The sequence below is a fragment of the Nicotiana tomentosiformis genome, chromosome 7 (genome assembly GCF_000390325.3).
Source record: "Nicotiana tomentosiformis chromosome 7, ASM39032v3, whole genome shotgun sequence".
Taxonomy (NCBI): Eukaryota; Viridiplantae; Streptophyta; class Magnoliopsida; order Solanales; family Solanaceae; genus Nicotiana; species Nicotiana tomentosiformis.
In genome coordinates, this window is record NC_090818.1 from 105478147 (window position 1) to 105501616 (window position 23470).

The window sequence follows — 23470 nt, forward strand, 5'->3', positions numbered from 1 at the left end:
TGCCGATCGGGTCGTAATCGGACGTCATGCCGCACACATGGTGGTGATTGTGTTGGAAATTGAAATTGAAATAGTGATTATGGTTGATGTCTCGAATGAGACGGCTTAGCCGATCGGGTCGTGATCGGACTCCGTGCTAAAAGTATGGTAGTATTGGTATTGTGAACATTGGTATTGTGAACGGTGGCATATTGGTGCTAAAGATCTCCCAACTTAAAATATGGAAATTTATTTGAACACTGTCTTGGTCCTAACTTGATGTTTGATGTTGTTTGAGGTTTCCACTAATATTATGATTATTCTTACTTGTATTATTAATCATTCTATTGAGAGGGTATTTCGTCATTCATACTAGTACTATTTCATATGTACTAACGTCTCTTTTGCCGGGGGTGCTGCATCTTCAATAGATGCATGTGGTTCTACAGCAGAAGACATTGATCAGTGATAGCGGTACACCCTCTTCCCAGTTGACTTGGTGAGCCCCACTTCATTTCGGGTTCATGTATCTTTTGTTCCTCGTGTATTGTGTTTGATGTATAGCCGGGGCCTTGTTGTCGGCACTATCATAATACTCTTTTGTATCTACTAGAGGCTCCGTAGACATGGTGCGGGTTGTATTATTATTGGGAAAGTCAAGGTAGTAATGTTGTATGTGTGTTACATCTTCCACTTCAAATTATGAAAGTGTGTGTAATTTGAGACTTTAAAATGAAGTAACTTATGGTAATAAATTGGTATTGTATACATGATCTCCTTATTATCTAATTAACGAAAATACGTATTCTCTTTATTCATAAGTGAGTTTGGGTAGAAAGTATCTAACATGTTTGCTTAACCGGGTTCACTCGGTTGAGCGCCGGTCGCGCTCCCCGAGTTCGGGGCATGACAAACTTGGTATCGGAGCCTAAGGTTTTAAACTGTCCTAGGATGTCTCGGAGCTGTGTCTAGTAGAGTCCTTCTTATTGGTGTATTGTCGACCACATCTATAATTAGTATGCTACTTGGGCATTTAAGAATAATACCCTTCTTTCATGTTCTCGATCGTGTGATAAAGCTGATTGTAAGATTGTTCCTCCTTTAACTCGTGCGTTGCTATAATTTTCAGTACATGGCACCTAAGAAGAAGGCAAGAACTGGCCAAAGAGCCAATGTCACCCCAAGAGTGGTAGTTGATTCTATATTTGATGATGCGGGTGAGCACCCAAGGGGTGAGGATATTCCCCCAATTACTACACTGCCTGATTCTACTACAACTAATCAGACCGCACATGTCCCTTCACCTACTGAGGGTGCAACAGTCCCTCTAACTAATATTCCAGTTCCACCTCCAGCTCCAGCTTCCGATCCCAGTGTTTCTATGGGGATCTTAGGGGAGCCATACAGACGTTGGCTCAGATAGTGGCTTTCCAGGCCCAGAGATCAAATATTGCACCTACTCTTTCCAATCATCCAGGGGATTCTGCTAGTTCCAGGGTGAACAGGTTTCTCCAGTTGGATCCTCCAGTGTTCACGGGTACTAACATAGAGGAGGACCCCCAAGACTTCATTGATGAGATGCACAAGACACTCCGGGTTATGCATGCTACTGAGACAAATACAGTGGATTTGGCCTCCTACCGCCTGAAAGAGGTGGCATATTCTTGGTTTGAGCTTTGGGAGGAGTCCCGTGAGGAAGGGATCCCTCCGACGAGGTAGGGTGAGTTTACCGATGCCTTCATTGATCATTTCTTGCCTGTCGAGACTAAGGCAACCCATGCCGCTAAGTTTGAGAGCCTGAGGCAAGGTAGCCTGAGTGTGTGGGAGTACCAAATGAGATTCGCGCACCTGTCCAAGTATGTTATTTACATGCTGCCCACTATAAAGGCTAGAATGTGCCGGTTTGTGCAGGGCCTTAGTCCCTTGGTAATTAATGAGGCCACTACAGCTGTCTTAAATTTTGATATGAACTATGGAAAGATGGTGGCACTCGCTCAAGCCACAGAGACCCGAAAATTTAAGAACGGAATGGAGCGAGAGGGTAGCAATAAGGGCAACGTTGGTGGTTCTTTTGGTGGCGGTAGATCAACATTCAAGGGAGGATCGTCAGGGCCATCTCAGTCCTTTGCTCAGTCTTCGGCTAGTGCACCGCCATCAAGGCCCAGTCAGCAGCAGTGGAACCGTTTCAGGCCCAGTCAGGGCAACATGGGCTCATACCAACAGGGTCGGCATGGTGATAAATTCCAGCAGCAGCGAAGGTCCCCATTCCCTAGGTGTGGAAAGGTGCACTTAGGAATATGCTACATGGACTTACCCATATGCTACGAGTACGAATTGAGGGGTCACATTCAGAGGGATTGTCGTTCGTCCCGCCAGGGTGCGGGGAGGGGCACGGCGCAGCCAGCTAGTTCTGCAGCTACTACATCCACAACACCTCCTCCATCTCGAGGCACTCCAATACCCGCAGGGTGTGGTGCAGCTAGGGATGGAGCACAGAGTTCGGGATGATCCAACCGTTTCTATCCTATGAAGGGTCGCCAGAATTCAGAGGCTTCTCTAGATATTGTCACAAGTATATTGACTGTCCAATCTCATGTTGTGTATGCTCTTATTGATCCCGATTCCATTTTGTCATATGTCACTCCTTATGTTGCTATGGAATTTGGGATAGAACCGGAACAACTTCATGACCCGTTCTCTATATCTACTATGCTTGGTGAATCTATTTTGGCCGCTCGGGTTTATAGGGATTGTGCTGTCACGTTGCATGGTCGGGACACCATGGCCGATCTCATTGAATTGGGGATGGTCAATTTTGATGTAATAATAGGGATAGACTGGCTTTATTCATGTGTTTGCCAAGCTTGATTGTCGAACCAGGACCGTTAGGTTCGAATTTCCAAATGAGCCAGTTATTGAGTGGAAGGGGGATGATGTGGCGCCGAAGGGTAGGTTTATTTCTTACCTTAAGGCCACAAATATGATCAACAAGGGGTGTACCATTTGGTCCGGGTTACGAACACCGATACTGAGGCACCTACACTTGAGTTCGTGCCTGTAGTGAATGAATTTCTGGAGGTCTTTACGGATGAGCTCCCTAGGATCCGGCCAGACAGGGACATTGATTTTGGGATTGACATGAATCCAGGCACGTATCCTATATCCATTCCGCCCTACAAAATGGCACCAGCAGAATTAAAGGAGCTAAAGGAACAATTGAAGGATTTGTTAGAGAAGGGTTTCATCCGGCCGAGTGTGTCGCCTTGGGGCGCACCGGTTCTCTTTGTAAGGAAGAAGGATGGGTCACTAAGAATGTGTATGGATTATCGGAAGCTTAACAAGGTCACAATCAAGAATAAGTACCCACTGCCAAGGATAAATGATTTATTTGACCAATTGCAGGGTGCTAAGTACTTCTCCAAAATTGATTTACGATCCGGGTATCATTAATTGAAGATCAGGGAGCAGGATATTCCGAAAATAGCTTTTAGAACCCGATATAGGAACTTTGAATTTTTGGTGATGTCTTTTGGACTAACAAATGCCCCGATGGCATTCATGGATCTAATGAATCAAGTCTTCAAGCCTTTTCTCGACTCCTTTGTGATAGTGTTCATTGATGATATTCTTGTATATTCATGAAGTCGAGAGGACCATGCTGATTATCCCAGGGTTGTTCTGCAAACCCTATATCAGCACAAGTTATATGCGAAATTTTCAAAGTGTGAATTTTGGCTCGAATCTGTCATATTCTTGGGTCATGTCGTCTCTAGTGAAGGGATTAAGGTTGATCCTAAAAAGATTGCAGCTATGAAGAATTGTTCTAGACCTAAAACTCCAATAGAGATTCGTAGTTTCTTGGGCTTAGCTGGATATTACAGGAAATTTGCGAAGGGGTTCTCTACTCTTGCCTCTCTGTTGACTAAATTGACGCAAAAGGAGGTTAAGTTCTAATGGTCTGATGCTTGCGAAAGGAGCTTCCAGGAGTTGAAAAAAAGATTGACTACGTCACCGGTGTTGACCCGACCAGAGGGTACATATGGGTTTGTAGTATATTGTGATGCTTCGAGAATCGGACTTGGGTGTTTATTGATGCAACATGGCAAAGTGATTGCTTATGCTTCTAGACAACTCAAAAATCATGAGAAACACTATCCCACACATGACTTAGAACTTGTGGAGGTGGTATTTGCTTTGAAAATTTGGCGCCATTATTTATACGGGGTCCATGTGGATATATTCACGGACCATAAGATCCTTCAATATATTTTCAAGCAAAAGGAATTGAATCTGAGGCAGAGAAGATGGCTTGAGTTACTCAAGGACTACGACATTGATATTCTATATCATCCGGGGAAGGCTAATGTTGTGGCAGATGCTCTTACCTGGAAATCTATGGGTAGTTTAGCACACTTGGAGGCATATCAAAGGACATTGGCCAAGAAAGTTCATCGATTGGCTAGTTTGGGAGTTCGTATTGCAGACTCTAGTAAAAAAGGGGTGATTGTGCAAAATAAGGCTGAATCATCACTTGTTGTGAAAGTCAAAGAGAAGCAATACAACGATCCATTGTTGGCACAATTGAAAGAGGGGATTTATAAACACAAGACCCTGGCCTTTTCTCTTGGCATGGGTGATGGTACACTAAGGTACCAAGGGCGTCTATGTGTTCCAAATGTAGATGGTCTCCGGGAGAAAATCATGACTGAGGCTCACACTTCTAGGTATTCTGTGCATCCGGGCTCCACAAAAATGTATCATGATCTTAATGAAGCCTATTGGTGGAATGATATGAAGATGAATGTAGCTGACTTTGTGGCGAGATGTCCACAGTGTCAGCAAGTGAAGGCCGAACACCAAAGGCCCGGTGGGTTGGCACAAAACATAGAAATTCCAATATGGAAGTGGGAAATGATTAATATGGACTTTTTGGTAGGACTACCTCGCACTCCTCATAAATTCGACTCGATTTGGGTGATTGTGGATCGACTCATGAAATCAGCACACTTCTTGCCGGTTAAGGCTACCGACATAGCAGAATAGTATGCTTAGTTGTATATCAAAGAAATAGTCAGGTTGCATGGCACTCCAGTTTTAATCATTTCTGATCGGGGGGCACATTTCAAGGCTAATTTTTGGAAGAAATTTTAGCAAGGTCTGGGTACTCAGGTGAATCTTAGTACAGCCTTTCACCCGCAGACTGACGGGCAGGCAGAGTGGACTATTCAGACGCTTGAGGATATGTTGCGCGCTTGTGTTCTTGACTTCAAAGGTAGTTGGGATGATCATTTTTCACTCATAAAATTTGCCTACAACAATAGTTATCATGCTAGCATTCAGATGGCACCATTCGAGGCTTTATATGGTAGGCGATGTAGATCTCCCATTGGGTGGTTTGAGATTAGGGAAGCAGAGTTGATAGGGCCAGACCTCGTACATCAGACTATGGAAAAAGTTAAGATCATTAAGGAGCAGTTGAAGACTGCTTAGAGTCGTCAGAAGTCCTATTCGGATATTCGTCGTAGGGATTTGGAGTTCAAAGAAGATGATTGGGTATTCTTGAAGGTTTCCCCCATGAAGGGTGTAATGCGATTTGGTAAGAAAGGAAAATTAAGTCTGAGGTATGTCGGACCGTACAGAGTCATTCAGAGGATCAGTGAGGTGGCGTACAAGCATGAGCTACCACTTGAGATGTCATTAGTGCACTCTATATTTCATGTGTCTATGTTGAAGAAAGTAGTTGGAGACCCGACACTCATTGTTCCGGTTGAGACTATTGAGGTTAATGAGGAATTGACTTATGAAGAGATTCCAGTTTCTTTTATTGATCGGCAAGTCCAAAAGTTGAGAAATAAAGAAATTACCTCCGTGAAAGTGTTATGGCGAAACCAGCAGGTTGAAGAGGCCACATGGGAGGCCGAGAAAGAAATGAAGAAGAAGTACCCTTATTTGTTTGAATATCTATGTAATCGTTCTATGAACTTATTCCCTATGAATTACGTATCATTTGTACAACTTATGAAAAGGGTGTTCCTTTTCTGGTAATATATTACTTATGGGGCCACGATTGGTGTTGTTTTTATATTATATTGCGTCATCGGATTATGTATATATTGTTAGGATTGGTTTCTAGGATTCACTGACAGGTGGATAGGCCCCGTTACAGGGGAGACTCTATCGAAATTTCTGGAAATTTGGGGAGTTAGCCAAATTTTGGAACTTTTGGTGTGTAGATAAAGATTTAAGTCACATTAGGTCTCTATGGCAGACTCTAACCCTCATTCGAGGATGAATGTTCCTAAGCGGGGGAGAATGTAAGGCCCCATTAAAATTTCCTAATAATTTAAGATTTTAAAGTGCGCCAATTGTATTTGGGAATAACGTATTCGAGTATTAAAGGATACCTATGGGATAGGACCACATCATTTTGAAATGAAAATATATGTTTAAGGTGTGTTGGAACATACTAAGGAGTTTTGTGAATGGCAAGAATTTGTGTGGAACAAGCTGGATATATTAAGTGGAAAGGATGTCTCAATTCGCACAAGATACTACTTCAAACGCATGCTACTACCAAACTATAAGACTTAGGAGGTAATATACCTATCGAATTAAATCTCTTTGAGTCTAGTTTCCATCGAATCAAACCGTTCGTCATTTGGATATTTTTACAGAAAGTTATGGCCATTTTACCGGACCTGTGCCATTTGTGCACCGAGATGCGCGGCCACGCATATTAGAGGGTATTCTGCCTTTTGTGCACGGCCAAATCCGCGGTCACTTGCCCAGGTGCACGACCGTGCACGTAAGAGTCCTAAAATTTCCCTCAAGGTCGGGGAAAGAGAGTGGCTAAGTCATTTCTTCAAGACTAGGGCTTTCTCTCCATCACCCATCCGGCCAAGACTTCCAATACACACCTAAGGTGAATTTTTAAGTGTGTTTTTAGGATGATTTCACTTCTCACTCACTAGTTACAACAAGGTTTTGATTTTATTCCATAGGATTTCTTCAAAATCTCAAGAACACCCCAAAAGTTGTCTTTCAAAATTTGGTCTACAATAGGTATGTCTACCGTCTCTAACTAATTCATGGTGATTATTTATGTACAGAATATGTGTTAGGACTTATGGGATGGTGATTGGAAGTCATAAGATCCCAATTTAAATACATAACCATTATAGAGATTGAAAGGTGATTATTTGATAGAATTTTGTTGGTTGGGTATGGATGGATGGTCATGTATGTGATGTTGGAAGTTATGAATTGTTTAAGAATGATGGTGGGATAAATTGTTGGCAAATGGTAGTAGTTGGATGAACTAATTCTATGGTTAAGAGATGTAGAGATTCATGCCTACTAGGTTTTTGATAAAGTGCCTAAATGGTCTAAATTATGGAATTTATTATTAATATTGGTCCCATTGGATGTTGTTATTGTAGATTGAAGTTGCTTAGTGTAGTGGATCATTGTAGTATCATTAAGGGATGAATTTGAGGTATGTTGGCTAAACTCCTCTCTTAGAATTGAATCACACGGTATTCATATAATTTATGTAAGTCCCGAGTTGTTCATTAAAAATTGGCTATTCCAAATAAGCTTGTGTTGAAAGATATATGTTCAATATGTATCCTAAATATTTTTATCATGTTATGTTATGATTTAAGAATGTGTTCATAGTATGGGCTGTGCATTAAAAATATTATGACTTCAAGTCAAGTTCTAACAAAGGCTATTATGCCAAATTTTGTGAAACATCTCTATGTGCCTAAGAAACTTAAATGCTCACATGTGTACTAAAAACCTTGATTTGAAACGCCTTATTGATGATGATGATGATGATGTTTGAATGTGAAAAAGGTGAGCATGAAATACTAAATACGGCTGATGTGCCAAGAATGATTTTATAATTGTGGCCACTAGTGCCAATGAAATGAATAGATGTGAAAGAAGTATGAAACGAGATGATTGGTATAAAAGGATGATGTCTCGAATAAGACGGCCTAGCCAATCGGGTCGTGATCGGACGCCATGCCGCAAACATAGTGGTGATTGTGTTGGAAATTGAAATTGAAATAGTGATTGTGGTTGATGTCTCGAATGAGACGGCCTAGCCGATCGGGTCGTGATCGGACTCCGTGCTAAAAGTACGGTGGTATTGGTATTGTGAACATTGGTATTGTGAATGGTGGCATATTTGTACTAAAGATCTCCCAACTTAAAATATGGAAATTTATTTGAACATTGTCTTGGTCCTAACCTGAGGTTTGATGTTGTTTGAGGTTTCCACTGATATTATGATTGTTCTTGCTTGTATTATTAATCATTCTATTGAGAGGGTGTTTTGTCATTCATACTAGTACTATTCCATATGTACTAACGTCTCTTTTGTCGGGGATGTTACATATTCAATAGATGCATGTTGTTCTACAGCAGAAGACATTGATCAGTGATAGCGGTACACCCTTTGCCCAGCTGACTTGACGAGCCCCACTTCATTATGGGGTCATGTATCTTTTATTCCTCGTGTATTGTGTTTGAGGTATAGCCGGAGCCTTGTTGCCGCCACTATCATAGTACTCTTTTGTATCTACTAGAGGCTCTGTAGACATGGTGTAGGTTGTATTGGTATTGGGAAAGTCAAGATAGTAATGTTGTATGTGTGTTACATCTTCCGCTTCAAATTATGAAAGTGTGTGTAATTTGAGACTTTAAAATGAAGTAACTTATGGTAATAAATTGGTATTGTATATATGATCTCCTTATTGTCTAATTAACGAAAATATGTATTCTCTTTATTCATAAATGAGTTTGGGTAGAAAGTATCTAACAGGCTTTCTTGACCCGGTTCACTCGGTTGCGCGCCGGTCGCGCTCCCCGAGTTCGGGGCGTGACAGTTATTCCCACTTCTTGTAAGATAAATACATGGATTATATATGGATTTAAACATAGAATTTTGTTGAAATGTGAGATTTTGGAAGAAAACCTAAAATATGGTATTTTGGATTTTGACCAAGGAATTGGACATGGAATTAGAGATAAATTATCTTATTGAGTTCGTGGTGCTATAGGTAATGATTATCTTCGAAACGTTTTGGAATCCGGGCACGTGGGCCCGATTGTTGACTTTGTTAACTTTTCGAACGGAGTTGGGATTTGGTTATTAATTGTTAAATTATGAGTATTGGAGTTTATTTTGATTGATTTGCATGTTTTTTGGCTAGTTTTGGATCGTTCCGCATCGGTTGAGGTGTTAGAGAGTCATTGGAGCCAATTATGGAACTTCGGAGCGAGGTAAATCTCATGTCTAACCTTGTGAGAGGGAATTTACCCCGTAGGTATTGTATTTGCTATGTGCTACATATTGTAGGGGCTACGCACGTATGAGGCGATGAGTGTCCGTGCGTATGCTAGAATTCATGATTAGGTTCAGGTAGACTTAGAGTCACGCCATGCCTTAATTATAATACCTGAGTTATTCTTGCTTGTTTAATTGCTTTAATATACCTTTTTCCCGAGGCTAGACCTGCGTAAAGTATCAGACTTATGATTCATGATATATGGACAGCTAATTGATTAGCAGTAGAGATTTCACTTCCTATTACAGTTTTCTCCAGTGTTGTATGTATTTGTTTGGAAGTTTTCTAGAATTTCACAACTCACACATATATTCGTGAGTGGGGCCAGTGACTCATCAAGTCTTCACTATTCTTATGGGATCGGTCTGATTGCCTCAACATTATCATTATAGGATCCGGTCGTTCGGCTCGACAGTATTATGAGATGCATCTATGGTTCGTGCTGGTCGACCTCGGCAGTGTACACGATTATGGGGTCGGGTTGAACGCCTCAGTGGTACTATTATGGGATCGGGCCATACGCCACGTCAGGAATTCGTGCCTTTACTCTTATGGGATCGGGTCTTTCACCTTGGCAGAATCATGCGAAATACTTAATAAGGAGTCCGCGTACTCATTAGTTTTCCTGACTTGAGATGTGACCGTTTATTTGGTGTTGACCATTACGTATTCCATTTGAGGAGGTATCCGGTTATGAGGACTTTGTGTTCATTGTTCATTCTTAAACCGTATTATTTGGCTATATTTGTTCTCACTGTTACTTACCATGTTTCATACTTGTCTACTTTATTATATTTAATATATTGGACCACTAGTAAGTGTCAATGTTAATCCCTCATCACTACTTCTTCGGAGTTTGGCTACATACTTACTGGCTACGCATTGATTTACGTACTCATACTATACTTTTGCACTTATTGTGCAGGTATATATTTCTGGTAGTCATTTGGGCGCAAAGGCGCAGCTATTATGGGGACTTTACGTGAGCTGCATCCCATATTATGATCCGCAGCACACGGAGTCTCTGCAGACAGATGTTGTGTTGGTATTGTATTTCTTAGTAGTTACTCATGCACTTGTGACACCGAATTTTGGGATGTTCTAGTAGGTGTTTATGGCTTGGCTTAAAGCCATCTTTTATTTTATATTTTATTTAAATTGTATGTATCCATGATTTTAATGCATTAATTTCTTTATCTAATAAAATTCACGATTTCAAAAGAAGTAAAATGAATAATTATTTAAATGGTTCACAGTTGGCTTGCCTAACAGCAACGTAGGGTGCCACCATAGCCTATAGTGGGTTTTGGGTTGTGATAGTTTGGTATGAGAGCACTAGGTTCACTTAGGTCTCACGAGTTATGAGCAAGTCTAGTAGAGTCTTGCGGATTAGTACAAAGGCGTTTGTACTTATCTTCGAGAGGCTACAAGGCTGTTAGGAGAACTTCCCTTCTTGATTCCTCGCCATGCGGTTTGATTCCATTAAAGTTTATGTTTTCATTTCCCTTCCTACTCATTCTTATACGATGTTGAGCGCCTGCTATCAATTGGGCGTCGAGGAGTTGTAGTGGAGTTGCAGATGTGGTGCAGGATATTTTTCCTTGCATATTCGGGTGTACTATTATTGTCGCCTTGAGGAAGGGCATGGAGGGTTACATCTCGTAGTAGTTGAATTGTTAGCAGGTCAAGTATGAGCGGCAGAGATCAAGTAGCTGCTTAGTATGTTGAATGTGACGAGAAGAGTTTGCTTGGAATGTAGATGGACGTGAAAGCTTGATTATCATTTTGGGATGCAATATGACTTCAAGTTTTAAATGCATAGCTGATCTTCAGTTAATGTTAATGAAAATGAACGGGCGCTTATAGCTAGTGGGCGAGTGTGGGCTCAGGAGGATTAACCGATTTCGTGGTGGTTGTAACTAGGGCAATGTCGTTGGAAGATGTCGATAAGGGATTACATAGGTGGGCTATCTCCTATGAGGATTATCAATTGTTTGATACAAATATATAGTAAACGGCTTGCACTTGATAAAGCATACTTAAAATATCTTCCAACATAGAACAAAGAGAAAAGAAAAAGATGAACTTTTATTCTTAGAAATGATCAAGTACATGCATCTGTTTTGATTTATTTATCAAATCAACTTCGCTATGGAGTATACTTCGATATGCAGACATAAATTATAGATTGGAATTCGATGCGCCGTCTTTGATGCCCTCAGGAAGTCCTGAAAGTCATAGAACATTATACTCAGTGACAGATACGGCACACAGTTAAAAGATTCAATTGAATTCAATATTTTTAATAAGGAGTATAGACACGTATGTGAAAAAACGTTACTTACTGGACGTAGTCGATCTTAATAATTCCAGCCACAGGATTAGCAATAGTTGAAAAGGCTTCTTTAGATAGATCTAGGGTTCCACCACATCCAGGGCAATGATCAACAATCTTTACCACAATACTCTTGCCAGTGCAAGGGTGTGGCACTGGATTTGTTGGACCAGTGCATGTGACATTGAAAAATTTGCCACATATTGCACCATTTTTCCAGAGGGGGTCACTTGCTGCTGCTATGATGGTACCTTCTGGTGTGTTTCCATAACATGCCGAAGCTGTAACAACAATAACAATTGCGCTCAGTTCCAAACAAATTCAGCATCAGTTATATGAAAAAAAAAATTAATATCAAGCAAATAAATGAATGAGATATTTGCATTGTTGCTCACTTGAATAAAACAATTATTCTTGTTCTGTTTCTGAAGTAAAAATAAACTCATGTATGATCAAGAATCTTTTCATTTTTTCATTATTTTACAAAGAGAAATACGTTAATCACTTTTCATACTTTTTCTCTTGTCAATAAAGTTCTTTTTTTAGTTTAAATTTTAGCATTGATAATATAAAACATATCAAGTCATGTATAGTGCAGTAATTGCAGGTAAATATCTCAATAAACATTAATTATGAGAACATGATAAAATGATAACAAACCTGATACAATAAATTAAAATTTATTTATAGAGTAAACAAAATTTACACCACTCAATGTATACAACGTAAATTCCATTTTGTTTGGGTCTATTAAGATTTTAAAGAAAGGAAAAGAAAATACTTACGAACATAGTTCGTATAAAATGTGGCAGTCCCCGGTGTAGCTAAAGCTATGGAGAACAAAGTTGCCACAACACCAATAATGAGTAAAATACTTTTAGGAAGTGCCATTTCTTTTCTAAAACTTTTTTTTATTTCAGTGATATAGTATCTAGCCAACCACTACCTTTTTATAGTATTTTCTCTAAGTGTCCACTGGCTAAAATATAGTAACCAGTTAAATAAAATTAAGGCAATTCATTTATTATGCAATTCTTGTCTTACTATATAGAGATGCAATGGAATATTTTCATGTTCCACTTGTGATTACATGATAATAGTACTATTATCTGAAGGTAATTTTAAGGTAGGTTAATTATTAAATATCACTTGAGATATGGTAAGTTAATATATATTTATTTTATTTTTCATAGTAAGTTAATAAAAGTTGTTTTATCTCTTTAGCATTGTGCAAATTATTGAAGTTTATCCTCCTATAGCAATTTAGAGCTCTCTGTTAGGATGAGTGAAAATTGGATCGGAGAAGTCCGGAGATTGACAAGAAAGGCCTAATAAGGTGTCACGACCCCATTTTCCCATCTTAGGACGTCGTGATGTCACCTAGTCTCTAATACTAGGTAAGCCTAATCAACAAGAAAATATTACAGAAATAACGACTAAAAATATGAAATAAAGCTGATAAGTATTATAATAGCTCCAATGCAAAATCACAATACAACATTTCCAAAACCGGTAAAACTGAGTCATAAGCTCTATAGAAACGTACTAAAACCTCTAATACGACACTGTCTGGTAAAAGGATAAACAGTAATGGGAAGATAACTAAATGTGACTATTGTTATTATGAAGTTATCTTTTCAAAAAAATAGGTTATAGTCATGTTTGTTATAGTTGAATGATAACTGTTTTTAAGCTGAGCATAACTGCCTCATGTTTAGATGTTAATCTTAGTTTGTACAGCTGAGTTAAACTGTTTGGTACAATATCTCCCGTGTCTTTAATCCCTTTATGACATTACTGACTTGGTCTCATAATAGGTGAAACTCACCCTGTCTATGTAAGATCATAACCTCATTTGAAACATCTATATGCAGTTGAATGAAAATGCTGCATGTACCTCTGTTTGTCTTCATGATCATAACCTCATTTGAAACATTTATATGCAGTTGAATGAAAATGCTGCATGTACCTCTGTTTGTCTTCGTGATTTCATATTCCTGTGCATTGTTTTAAAACTGCACTCATTTCTCTCTTTCCCTACTAATCTGAACTAAACCTGGTATGTAAATCCTAATAGAAACTTCTTATTGCTACTGCTTGGACATAATATTTTACCTAAGGTTAATACTATTATGAAGATGCGATTCAGCCCTCAATTCCAAAATGAAGTAAGATTGATAATATGTGATCATGTTAAGCACGTTTAGGAATTCCATGATTGAATCTATAAACATGTAGTCATACTAAGAGTCCAGATTATGTTCTGGTATCTTTAATAACACTTGAAGAGGTTGCTAACTATGACTGTTTGTCTAAACCATTATTGATGCTTTAAAGAGTTCCAAGTAATGTTGTTAACATATGTGTGTGCTAGTGGTAAGACCTAGCCTAACCAATCTGAGATCAGTCTGCTAGGACAGAGGCATCTGTATTTCTAGGTTGCTGCATATCTGAACTGTCTACTCTTTATCTATCCTAAAAGTGTGATCCCAAATGTTAGGTTCTTTAGCAGTAATGTTATAGTATTATTACCTCTATGCGTGTTTGGAATCTAACCTTGAGACTTGTTTAATATATGTTTCATTCATTTATTATTGAAAATGTAGTTATAAAAATGAAATCGTTTATGTGTTCTTATGTTATTCTGCCAAGAGGAAGTATACTTTTGTGGTAGGGTGTATTATGGTAGTTGATTTACATTGAAAGAGCCCCATTGGCACTTAAACCTATGGAGAAAAATGAGTCGTTAGTGCTTAGGGGTATTTGGGAGTAGAGTTTAACCCTAGGTTGGGCTGCTCTTCCCGGCATAAGCATTGACCTGGGCCTTGAGACCCTTGGGAACTTTGAAGTGTCAGGGTATTCAAAGGGGGCATCGACCTTAATTGGAACTCTCTCCTTAGCCCTTAATTCATTGACACTTATTATTCTCTTTGGGTTTAGTGTCTAATGACAACGAAAGATTTTCAATGTAAACTATTTACCATGTATAACCGCCACATTAGTATAAGTTCTCATAGTATTTGAATATTGATAGTTTGTTATGTTTTGCTCCAATCATGTACTTATGTGTTTTATGCATGATTGAATATACAGAATATGTATCCAATGACCTTCTCTTTTTTCACATGTACATTTGTTTGGGCCTGTTGAGTTCATAAGGAACTCAGTCCCAAGTCCGGCATTGCTATCTTTTGGGAAATTCGAAGTCAGATGTCGCCGTCCCTATTACTTTTGGGCCTGCCTCTTTGAGGCCCAAATACTAGAGTCCAATCCTCTCCTTTAACTCCTTTATTATTTACTGCTTCATTGCCTAAGCCTCACTGCCTTGTCGCATTTTGCTACGTTCTTGTTGTTGTTTTATCTCATATGTATACGATAATTATATATTAGATTAAATGCTTTACTTTATATTTTAAGTCATATAAAACTTAGGCAAGCCTTAAATAATATAGGATTAAAAGAAGTATTAGTTAGTAACCAATCCCACATTTGCTAATTATAAGTTATTTTGCTATATTTTCGCTAACTTTTTTCTTAAAGGATTTTGAAGCCCAAAATGTTAGTAAGAGATGACACCTCCTCTCACAAAAAGGAAAAATCAGATTTGAAACACAAGTTTTATCTTCAAAAGGGAAATCAAATCATTTCGAAAATAAAGTACTATCGCCCCAAAAAAATAAAGATTTTCAAATGGTTTTCTTCAAGTCTAAAATCCAAGGTATATCTTAGGCTTACATTCATAGCACCTTCATCTCATTAGAATAATATACACCTCCATGCTTCTTATAAAAGAGAGTCGCCACCTAATATTTAATGCTATACTAGGGTACCTATTTAATTACTAAGTCATATTCTTTATTAGTCTGCTAACCGGTGAGATTATGGGTAAGGGTTCTTTTTCGTCTAAGGGGAAGGTGTTAGGCACCCCTTAAAATCTACCTGAGGTAGCTCCATAAGACTTAGACTAGATTTAGAATCACTTATTTATACTATGCCTTAACTAGTGTACTAAGGGCATGGCTTACCATATATTAGGACATAATTCTTACAAAGGGAGGGTGTAGTTTAAAAGAATGGATTTAAAAGAGAGTCTTAGAAAAAACGATGTTAGTGCATCTATGCTTGAAAAGAGCTTAAAGGTATATTTGATGTTTGTATGAAAACATGTGAAAATAAGAGCTAAGTTATCAACAACAGAGAAACCACAAGTTGAATCTTATTTTAACTAGTGCAAAATAGGGTGCAACAACATGGCAACTCTGCTGGGGAATTTCACACTTAGGTTCTGACCTTAGCAGACTATGACAAAATTTGGCATTTAGATTTATTTGTACATTGCCTTAATTGTAGATAATATTGCAATTACGTGCCTTATTTGCTCTTTATGCTTATTATCATGCTTATTGTTGCTACACTGTTGAGTGTTACTGCTTTGTATACACTATCATCACATTTCTTCCTATCGATTCTTGGCTGTACACTATCACACACAATGGCACGCGAGGGTTGTCTTTTACACCCCTCCGAACCTTCTTTTTAAAACTCTCTAGTTTCAGAGAATGGCTTTGTTAGGTCAACTGACATAACTTCTCGCAGCCTTCAGTCTAACTCAAAAGTAGGAAACACTCTACTCTAGCAAAAATAGGCCATACTGCATAAACCTTAGGTGAGTCGGTCCTTGGAATCGACACACAATTAGGAAACCCACCATGATGTCAACGGGTCATGCACCTAACGACATGACTTCTGTGGAAAGACAAACAAACCTGACAAGACTCTTAAAGATCCGAAGCAAACACTTACCAAACACCTTCCTTTTACTCATCTAAAAAATGGAAATCAACCAAAACATCTATGATATTAACATGGTGATGGGAGTGCCACACAAGTTAAAGCAGTAGGGGGAGAACATTCGCCGGGAACACGGAGATGAGATTCGGATACACCTAGGGGCACTGACTGCTTTGCTGAACATCGGAGCAGACAGGGTGCTCACTCACCTGTTGATAGAGTTTTGGGATCCGGCTAAGGTGGTGTTCAAGTTTGCCTACTGTGAGTTAGTGCCGACATTGGAGGAAGTCACTAGTTTCACGGAGCTGTCACTCAATGGAAGGAAACCAATACTGCCAGTTACTATGCCCGATTACCGGTTCTTGTATGTTTTAGGCCTGGCCAACAGTCGAGGTCTGAGAAATATCGAAGACGGATAGGTGAGCCTCGACTCGCTATTTGACAGGTTTGGGCACCGTGAAATCTATGAGTGGTATTCAGGAGAGTTTCTCTCATGCCCCGACCTCGGGGAGTGCGACCGGCACTCAACCGAGATACCCCTGTTAAGCAAGCCTGCTAGATGCATTTTACCCAGCCTCGCCCATTAACAATATAAGACCCAATAACAAGAGGTAAGCATGAGAAGAGTAAAATATTCTACATTCTTTTCCATTACTCAAAGGATATTCATTTTACAATTTCCAAAATATTACAAGTTCATAATTTTGAGGGAAAACATGTTTGCCAAATACCAACACCTCTAGTTCATAACCCAACATTGAACACCACCACAACATGTCTATGGAGCCTCTAACCTAATGTTTGATTGACATGTGATGCGAAAGAAAGGTGGTACCAAGAGTAGGAACCACCATGCGCGTGACATAGCATCTGATCCCCACCCGATCGGCTAGGCCGCCTTCCCACATATGCCGTGTAGGTCGACTTCATCATTTCCAATTCACAGCTATCATCAGTCTCATCCCAATTAAGGGGAATAATCTCATCACATAAATATTTCAATCTCATCCCAAATAAGGGGAATAATCACAATCCACTCCTACACTGGCACGTGTAGTTTCGGGTGTGGGCCTTACGACCTACCCTTCCTCGGCTCGCTAATGATACTCCCAAAAATATTTTGTTTTGCACACAAAGGAAGCAGAAATACAAATACATTCACCTCCTGACCATTCACATAGTATATAGTTTTATTAATACTTTCAACCACTCACAACATCATTATTTCATTGGCTCTCTTGGCCATACATATGATTCTTCATCCAAGGCACAGTGGTCGTATCTTATATTCCACACTTTTATTTCTTTACATTCAAGAATTATCATCACAAACATCAACATGTAGAATATTTTGGAAATCATAAATTAAATCCATTAGTAATGAAGGCTTTAAACACAATAGATTCCTTTCCAAAGAATGGAGCAAAATGACTAGTAATTGAAGCACGAGTTAAAATCATAACGAGTGATACACCACTTATTCTTGAATTACTTTTTCTCAAAAGGGCAATACACAATTTCAACTCATGATTATGTAAGAACTCAAATCACATTGGAAATATTTATAAAGGAGAGCATGGTGATTTACGATTGAAACACCAATACAAATCAAATGCACTAGTTACAACAACCATCGCTACGTTTTACATCTCATCTCACTTCTTTCACTTACAAACATCATCATAGGTTACCAACAATTAAGGGTATTTGGAATCAAGACCTCAAATATGTATATGAGCAATATGAGTCTTAAGCACATTGAGTTTTCTTTCCATGTTAAGCTTAATAAACTTCAATTTGAAACATGAATTAAAGTTATATCGCCTTAACACATAAATTATACTTGAACACATTCCCAAAGGAGATCATGATGAGTTAGGAGTAAGTGGAACACGTTTGAGTACATACATATTTCAAGAATTTGCCTACTCGGGATAATTCAATTTATTAGGAACAACTCGGAATATGGGAATTAAGAACCTGGGCCAACCATACTTAAAACTTACGGGAACATCATGAAATTCGATTCTAAGAGAGAAGTTTAGCCAACATACCTTTCTTGAGCTTTTCTTAGGTTACTACAACGTTCCAACACTTCTAGCAATATCAATCTATAGAAAGATAGCGAAAATCAGATAATAATTAGAAGGATTCTCATGATATAACTCTCTTGGGAATTTTGTCAAACACCTATTATGCAAAATTGAATGCAAGGTTCTACAATGGTAATCCTTTCCACCCCTAATCAATTTCAACAAGAAACCACCCAATATAGTTTAACAACCCCACATACTACCTCCTATTGGTACATGCATGGCCTATCTCTAACCCCATAACATACTTAGACCCTAAACAAATTTGCATGGATGACGCAGGACAAGAACTTACCCGAATAGATGGTGGTCTAATGAGTGGCTTCCATGATTCTTGAAGATTTGGGGCAAGAATGGATGATTAGAATGCTAGGTCCTTCTCTCTCTAAGGTACTCTTAACTCTCTCTAAAATCATCAGACATTTGCTTCAAAATAAGCCCCAAAGGTTATTTATCAAAATAGGGTCGGGTTATAAAAATAAAAACATGGACCCTCTGAACTCAAGTCTGCGGTCGCAAAATGGACCGCAGAATAGATATGCGGCTCGCAAAATGGACCGCGAAACCAATGCCAAAATTTGGGATGGCCTGGACCGGTTTGCGGTCAGGTCTGCGGTCCACAGACCACTTATGCAGCTACAGAATGGACCACAGAATCGTCCAACAAAATTCCTCATGCTACCTCTGCGACAGAAGTGCGGACCGCGAAACAGGTATGCGATCGCATAATGGACCGCGAAACAACCTTCAAAATTCAACTATTTTTCTGCTCGACTCTGCGATAGGTATGCGGCCCGCGGAATGGTTCTGCGGTCGCAAAACAGACCGTAGAAATGGCTTCTTCTGCCAAAATTTTCCATCAACTCCTCAGTGTATTCTTCAACCCAAAACGTCTGTACCGCGGCTCACAATCTTGCCGCGAAGATTAACTACTACCTTCGTATACATAAGTCTACTTCGGCACCACAAAACCTCAAAGTCCTTGGAGAAATTTTACGGGGCCTTACATCCTCACCCACTTAGGATCATTCGTCCTCAAATGAGGAGTAGAGCCTGCCCAAAACACCCAACATAGTTCATCTCTTCTTCCACACATCACAAGCCCCCAAATTTGACTAACCCCCAAATTTTTCAGAAATTTTGGCAGAGTCTCCCTTGTATTGGGCCTAACCACCTACCAAAGAATCATCAAAACCACTCCTAAAAACACATCCACAACCCAACAAAGCATCACAATATATCAATAACACAAATCTCAACATAACCGGCATTACATTATCAAAAGTGGTACCTTGATATGAACTATACATATTTTAAGTCATAACTCATAGAGAGTACCTTTCGAACCACAACCATTTCGCTATACAAACAAGTGAGAATATCTTCTTTCCACAACATTCTCGGCCTCCGAGGTGGCCTCCTCGACTCACAGACTTGGCCATAGCACTTTGATGGAGGCAATCTCAACTTCCGGACTTATCTAACAAGGATGACAATTAGGTACCTCTAATAAGCCAATTAACCATTAGCTCCATCTTCAATGGCTTCCACCGGAATGATAGACAAAGGATTTCCAGATACCTTCTTTGATGTAGACACATGAAGCACCGGGTGCATAGAGGACAACTATGGGAAATGTCATACTCGTAGTTTGGCCTATTTCCTCAAGATTCCATAAGTCCCAATGTGTACTACACTTACTTTTACTTTATTACCAATTCACATAGTATCTTCATAGAGAAAATCTGAAGAATATCCCGTTCACTTTCTTCAACTCTAAATCTCTATGTCAAACACCCAAATTGGACCCTTAGCGACCTTCAACCCCCTCATCCTCCTTATACTACGATGTGGATAAATGAATAAGACCATAGGATTTCCTACCTGAATATGTTTGATCACAGAATGATGCTTCTAATTTGGTATGTGTGAAACTAAAACTCGCTATAGATCTACTACAAATAGGAACAACGAGGTCCGAGGTTGAGCTGGAATTGTTCATGAATCCACCAAGGTGCTGAGCAAGGCATTTCAGGAGGTTATATTCTAAGAGACATTAGGGTGACCACCAATAGTGCTGACATGGTTAATCATTGTGATGACATCATTGATTCAACAAATGAGGCATAAAGTTATCTAGTACACATTGATAATGTGGGAACCATGTAGGTGATCCTAAGATGTAAAAGAAGTGGGTCGTTTTAGACATATGATACATGGGAGGCATGATCAGGAGGATAAAGACGTTAGCATAAGTTACTCTCGGAAGACGATGAGTTATGAAAGGGATAGTAGCAATTGTTTCATTCCATATGTGCCTTGTTCGGTAATAGTAAGCCTTAAGGAGAAATAGCCAAGTACCAGACACCAGTTGCCTCCTTGACTGTAGGGAAAATTAGTTTAACTCAAAAATGAGAAGATTCTTTCACCTTGAATGTGATAGAGATTTCAAAAATACATGAAGCCGCGTTACGCTCTTGACAGTATTTGACACAAGGAAACTACGCCCTAAGCCTACCAGGTTGAAAAAGAGGTTGAACACTTATGAGATTATTATAATTCTGGTAGCTTAACCCTTTTCCTGATAGTTGACAATATATGAGAGGAATAGAGGTACGATAGACTTGTCTTTAAATTAATATGTTCATGATAGGCGCCTAAAAATCTGAAACATCTAATTTCCACCTTTCACGAGTGAAACCATATAGCTAGGACATCTTAATATTTGGATTTAATCATGCATTGTTTAGAGAGGTTCTAATGGTTGATATGATGCTCCGGGAAGAAAGGCAAATAAAACTCCTATCCACCCAGGGATGTGGAATATTAAGGATAGTAACTCTCCGCACATGATAATGGCATCGTAAATGATTCTAGAAGCCGAGTGTTAAAGATAACGGAACCCAGGGAGACACTATAAAATAATCATGAAAGGTTTGTGAATGTTCATAATGCGTTCGCCATGGATTTAATGACTTGAAAAGTACCCATATTCTACCAGAGGATGGGAAAAACATAAGAAGCAGACATGATGCTATGATAACCCCAAAGGTGAATTTGGTCTCGACGGAGAGCTTATTAAGGGTCCTTTTGGGAAAGGAAGTGTTACATCATCATATAGAAGGATGCGATCTCTCATGGTTATCCAACCAGTGTCAGGAAACTAGCACAATGAATTTACTAACTAAGTAATACCGCCAGTACATGTTGTAGAGCTATAAAGAGAAAATGAACATTTGTTATGAGCTGGACATGTTTCTGCAATACCAGGCCACGTCATGGGCTACTATAGTACTAGGAACAAAGTGAGCTACTTACTGTGGAATATCCTAAGTGGACATGAAAGTTATACTAAGATGGGCAAACACAAGATCTTCTTATGACGGATTTGTGAGGATCTCAAATTTCAGAGAGACTTTATGTAGGGAAATGACCATTTCAATTGACATGTACACATATGATAGGTGCAGAGACATGCTCTTATGTTACTAGACAGTGAAAAGGGTCTATGATATTCATAAAGGAGTAAAGTAACAACTCAAACCATAGGAGCCACATACATAGGAGAGAAAGAGAGTGGCTCAAGAAATATCTCAACACTAGGCTGCCTTACATTAGATTTGATACCAAATAGGTAAACATTATGATGGTGCATGCATAAGCATAAGTGAGTAGATGTTATCCATTTCAATCAAAAGGTTCTGTAAGAAATTCATCAGGTATAGTCCCTTGTTGAGAATTTAGGGAAGCAAGTGGGAAGTATTAGCCTTGGGTTATAACTCAATTCCTCAAGATATTGTAAGTAAGAGAATTGTGATAAAGTGGCTTCACGAATAATGCGTTTCGTTAAGAGTAGGTACATGCAATGTTTTGTGATTTAGCATCTTGTTAAGACCATATCTATGCAGGCTCTCAATATAATGTACATATATAACAAGGAAACGTATGTGGTGTTCAGAATGATGTACTAAGGAGTGACTTACTTGGTAACTTTAGATTGACGGGGCAGTGCCTTAACTGATGCCCCTCGACTCCATATCCGTAACATACAGTGGTACCATAGTGATATACCCCCGGATGACATCTCCTACACTTCCCGCAATAGGGATGTGGTCAGCTAAACTGACTCGCCCCACTTCCTCCTATCCTTCTTCCAGGCCTTTATTACCCGTGGTTCTGGAGACTTCCGTGGAAACCTTCAAGCTACTTTGGTGTTGATGGTGCTAGCTGAGATATTGAGGGCTTTGTCCGCATGTGCACGAGGGTATGATTTATTTAAGTGTTGTAACTTGCTACTTTAGATCTGGGATACCGAACATTTCTTCCTGCGAGAGGCCACCATTGACTACTTTGTGGGCGACAACAACATGATCCGCAGCCACAACTAGAGGATAAGACATTGGGTCTCCCCACATGGGCAAGAAGAGTGGAGGGAAATGCTGACCAATCTGAGCGGAGAATGGATCAACTGGAATCTATCATGGTTAGGTGGAAGAGAAATCTTAAGGACTCCTCAGAAATACTTCATTGAGTTGATTGGACTTGAGGGCATTCAACCATACTCACCCCTGCGGGTTCTCAGACAGTTCGGGATGATCCAATTTGTGCCTTTGTGGACAAGGACGACACTATATGAGGATGAGTACAACGGACAGATTCCGATCCCCGGGATAAGAAGGCTCCAAGAAGAGTGGAACGACCTGGTCACAATGTCAATTGGTCAAAACTTGTGGTGCACTCTTGAGTATTATGTTTGGATCAACGAGGAAGACGAGATGGCCCGACCAAGAATAGAGGGTATAGCCTGGCTAGAGGACGCAGTGGCTGCTTTGCAAATTTACCATGAGATCCTGCCACATTACCTTGTGACTACTTCAATGCATCGTAAAGTGGTCCCAGGATCCATCGATGACATG

The 23470-nt window shown here is 39.4% G+C and overlaps 1 protein-coding gene across 1 annotated transcript; it reads right to left on the reverse strand.

Annotated features, from left to right (window-relative positions):
• Positions 1–11676: 11676 nt before the first annotated feature.
• On the reverse strand, positions 11677–12571 carry LOC104116007 (putative EG45-like domain containing protein 1). Its single transcript, XM_009626779.4, has 2 exons — positions 12456–12571; positions 11677–11951 (listed from the first exon to the last, which is right to left on the reverse strand). The coding sequence occupies exons 1-2, from the start codon at positions 12559–12561 to the stop codon at positions 11677–11679; spliced, it is 381 nt and encodes a 126-aa protein (XP_009625074.3). The 5' UTR covers positions 12562–12571.
• Between the last annotated feature and the right edge of the window lie 10899 nt (positions 12572–23470).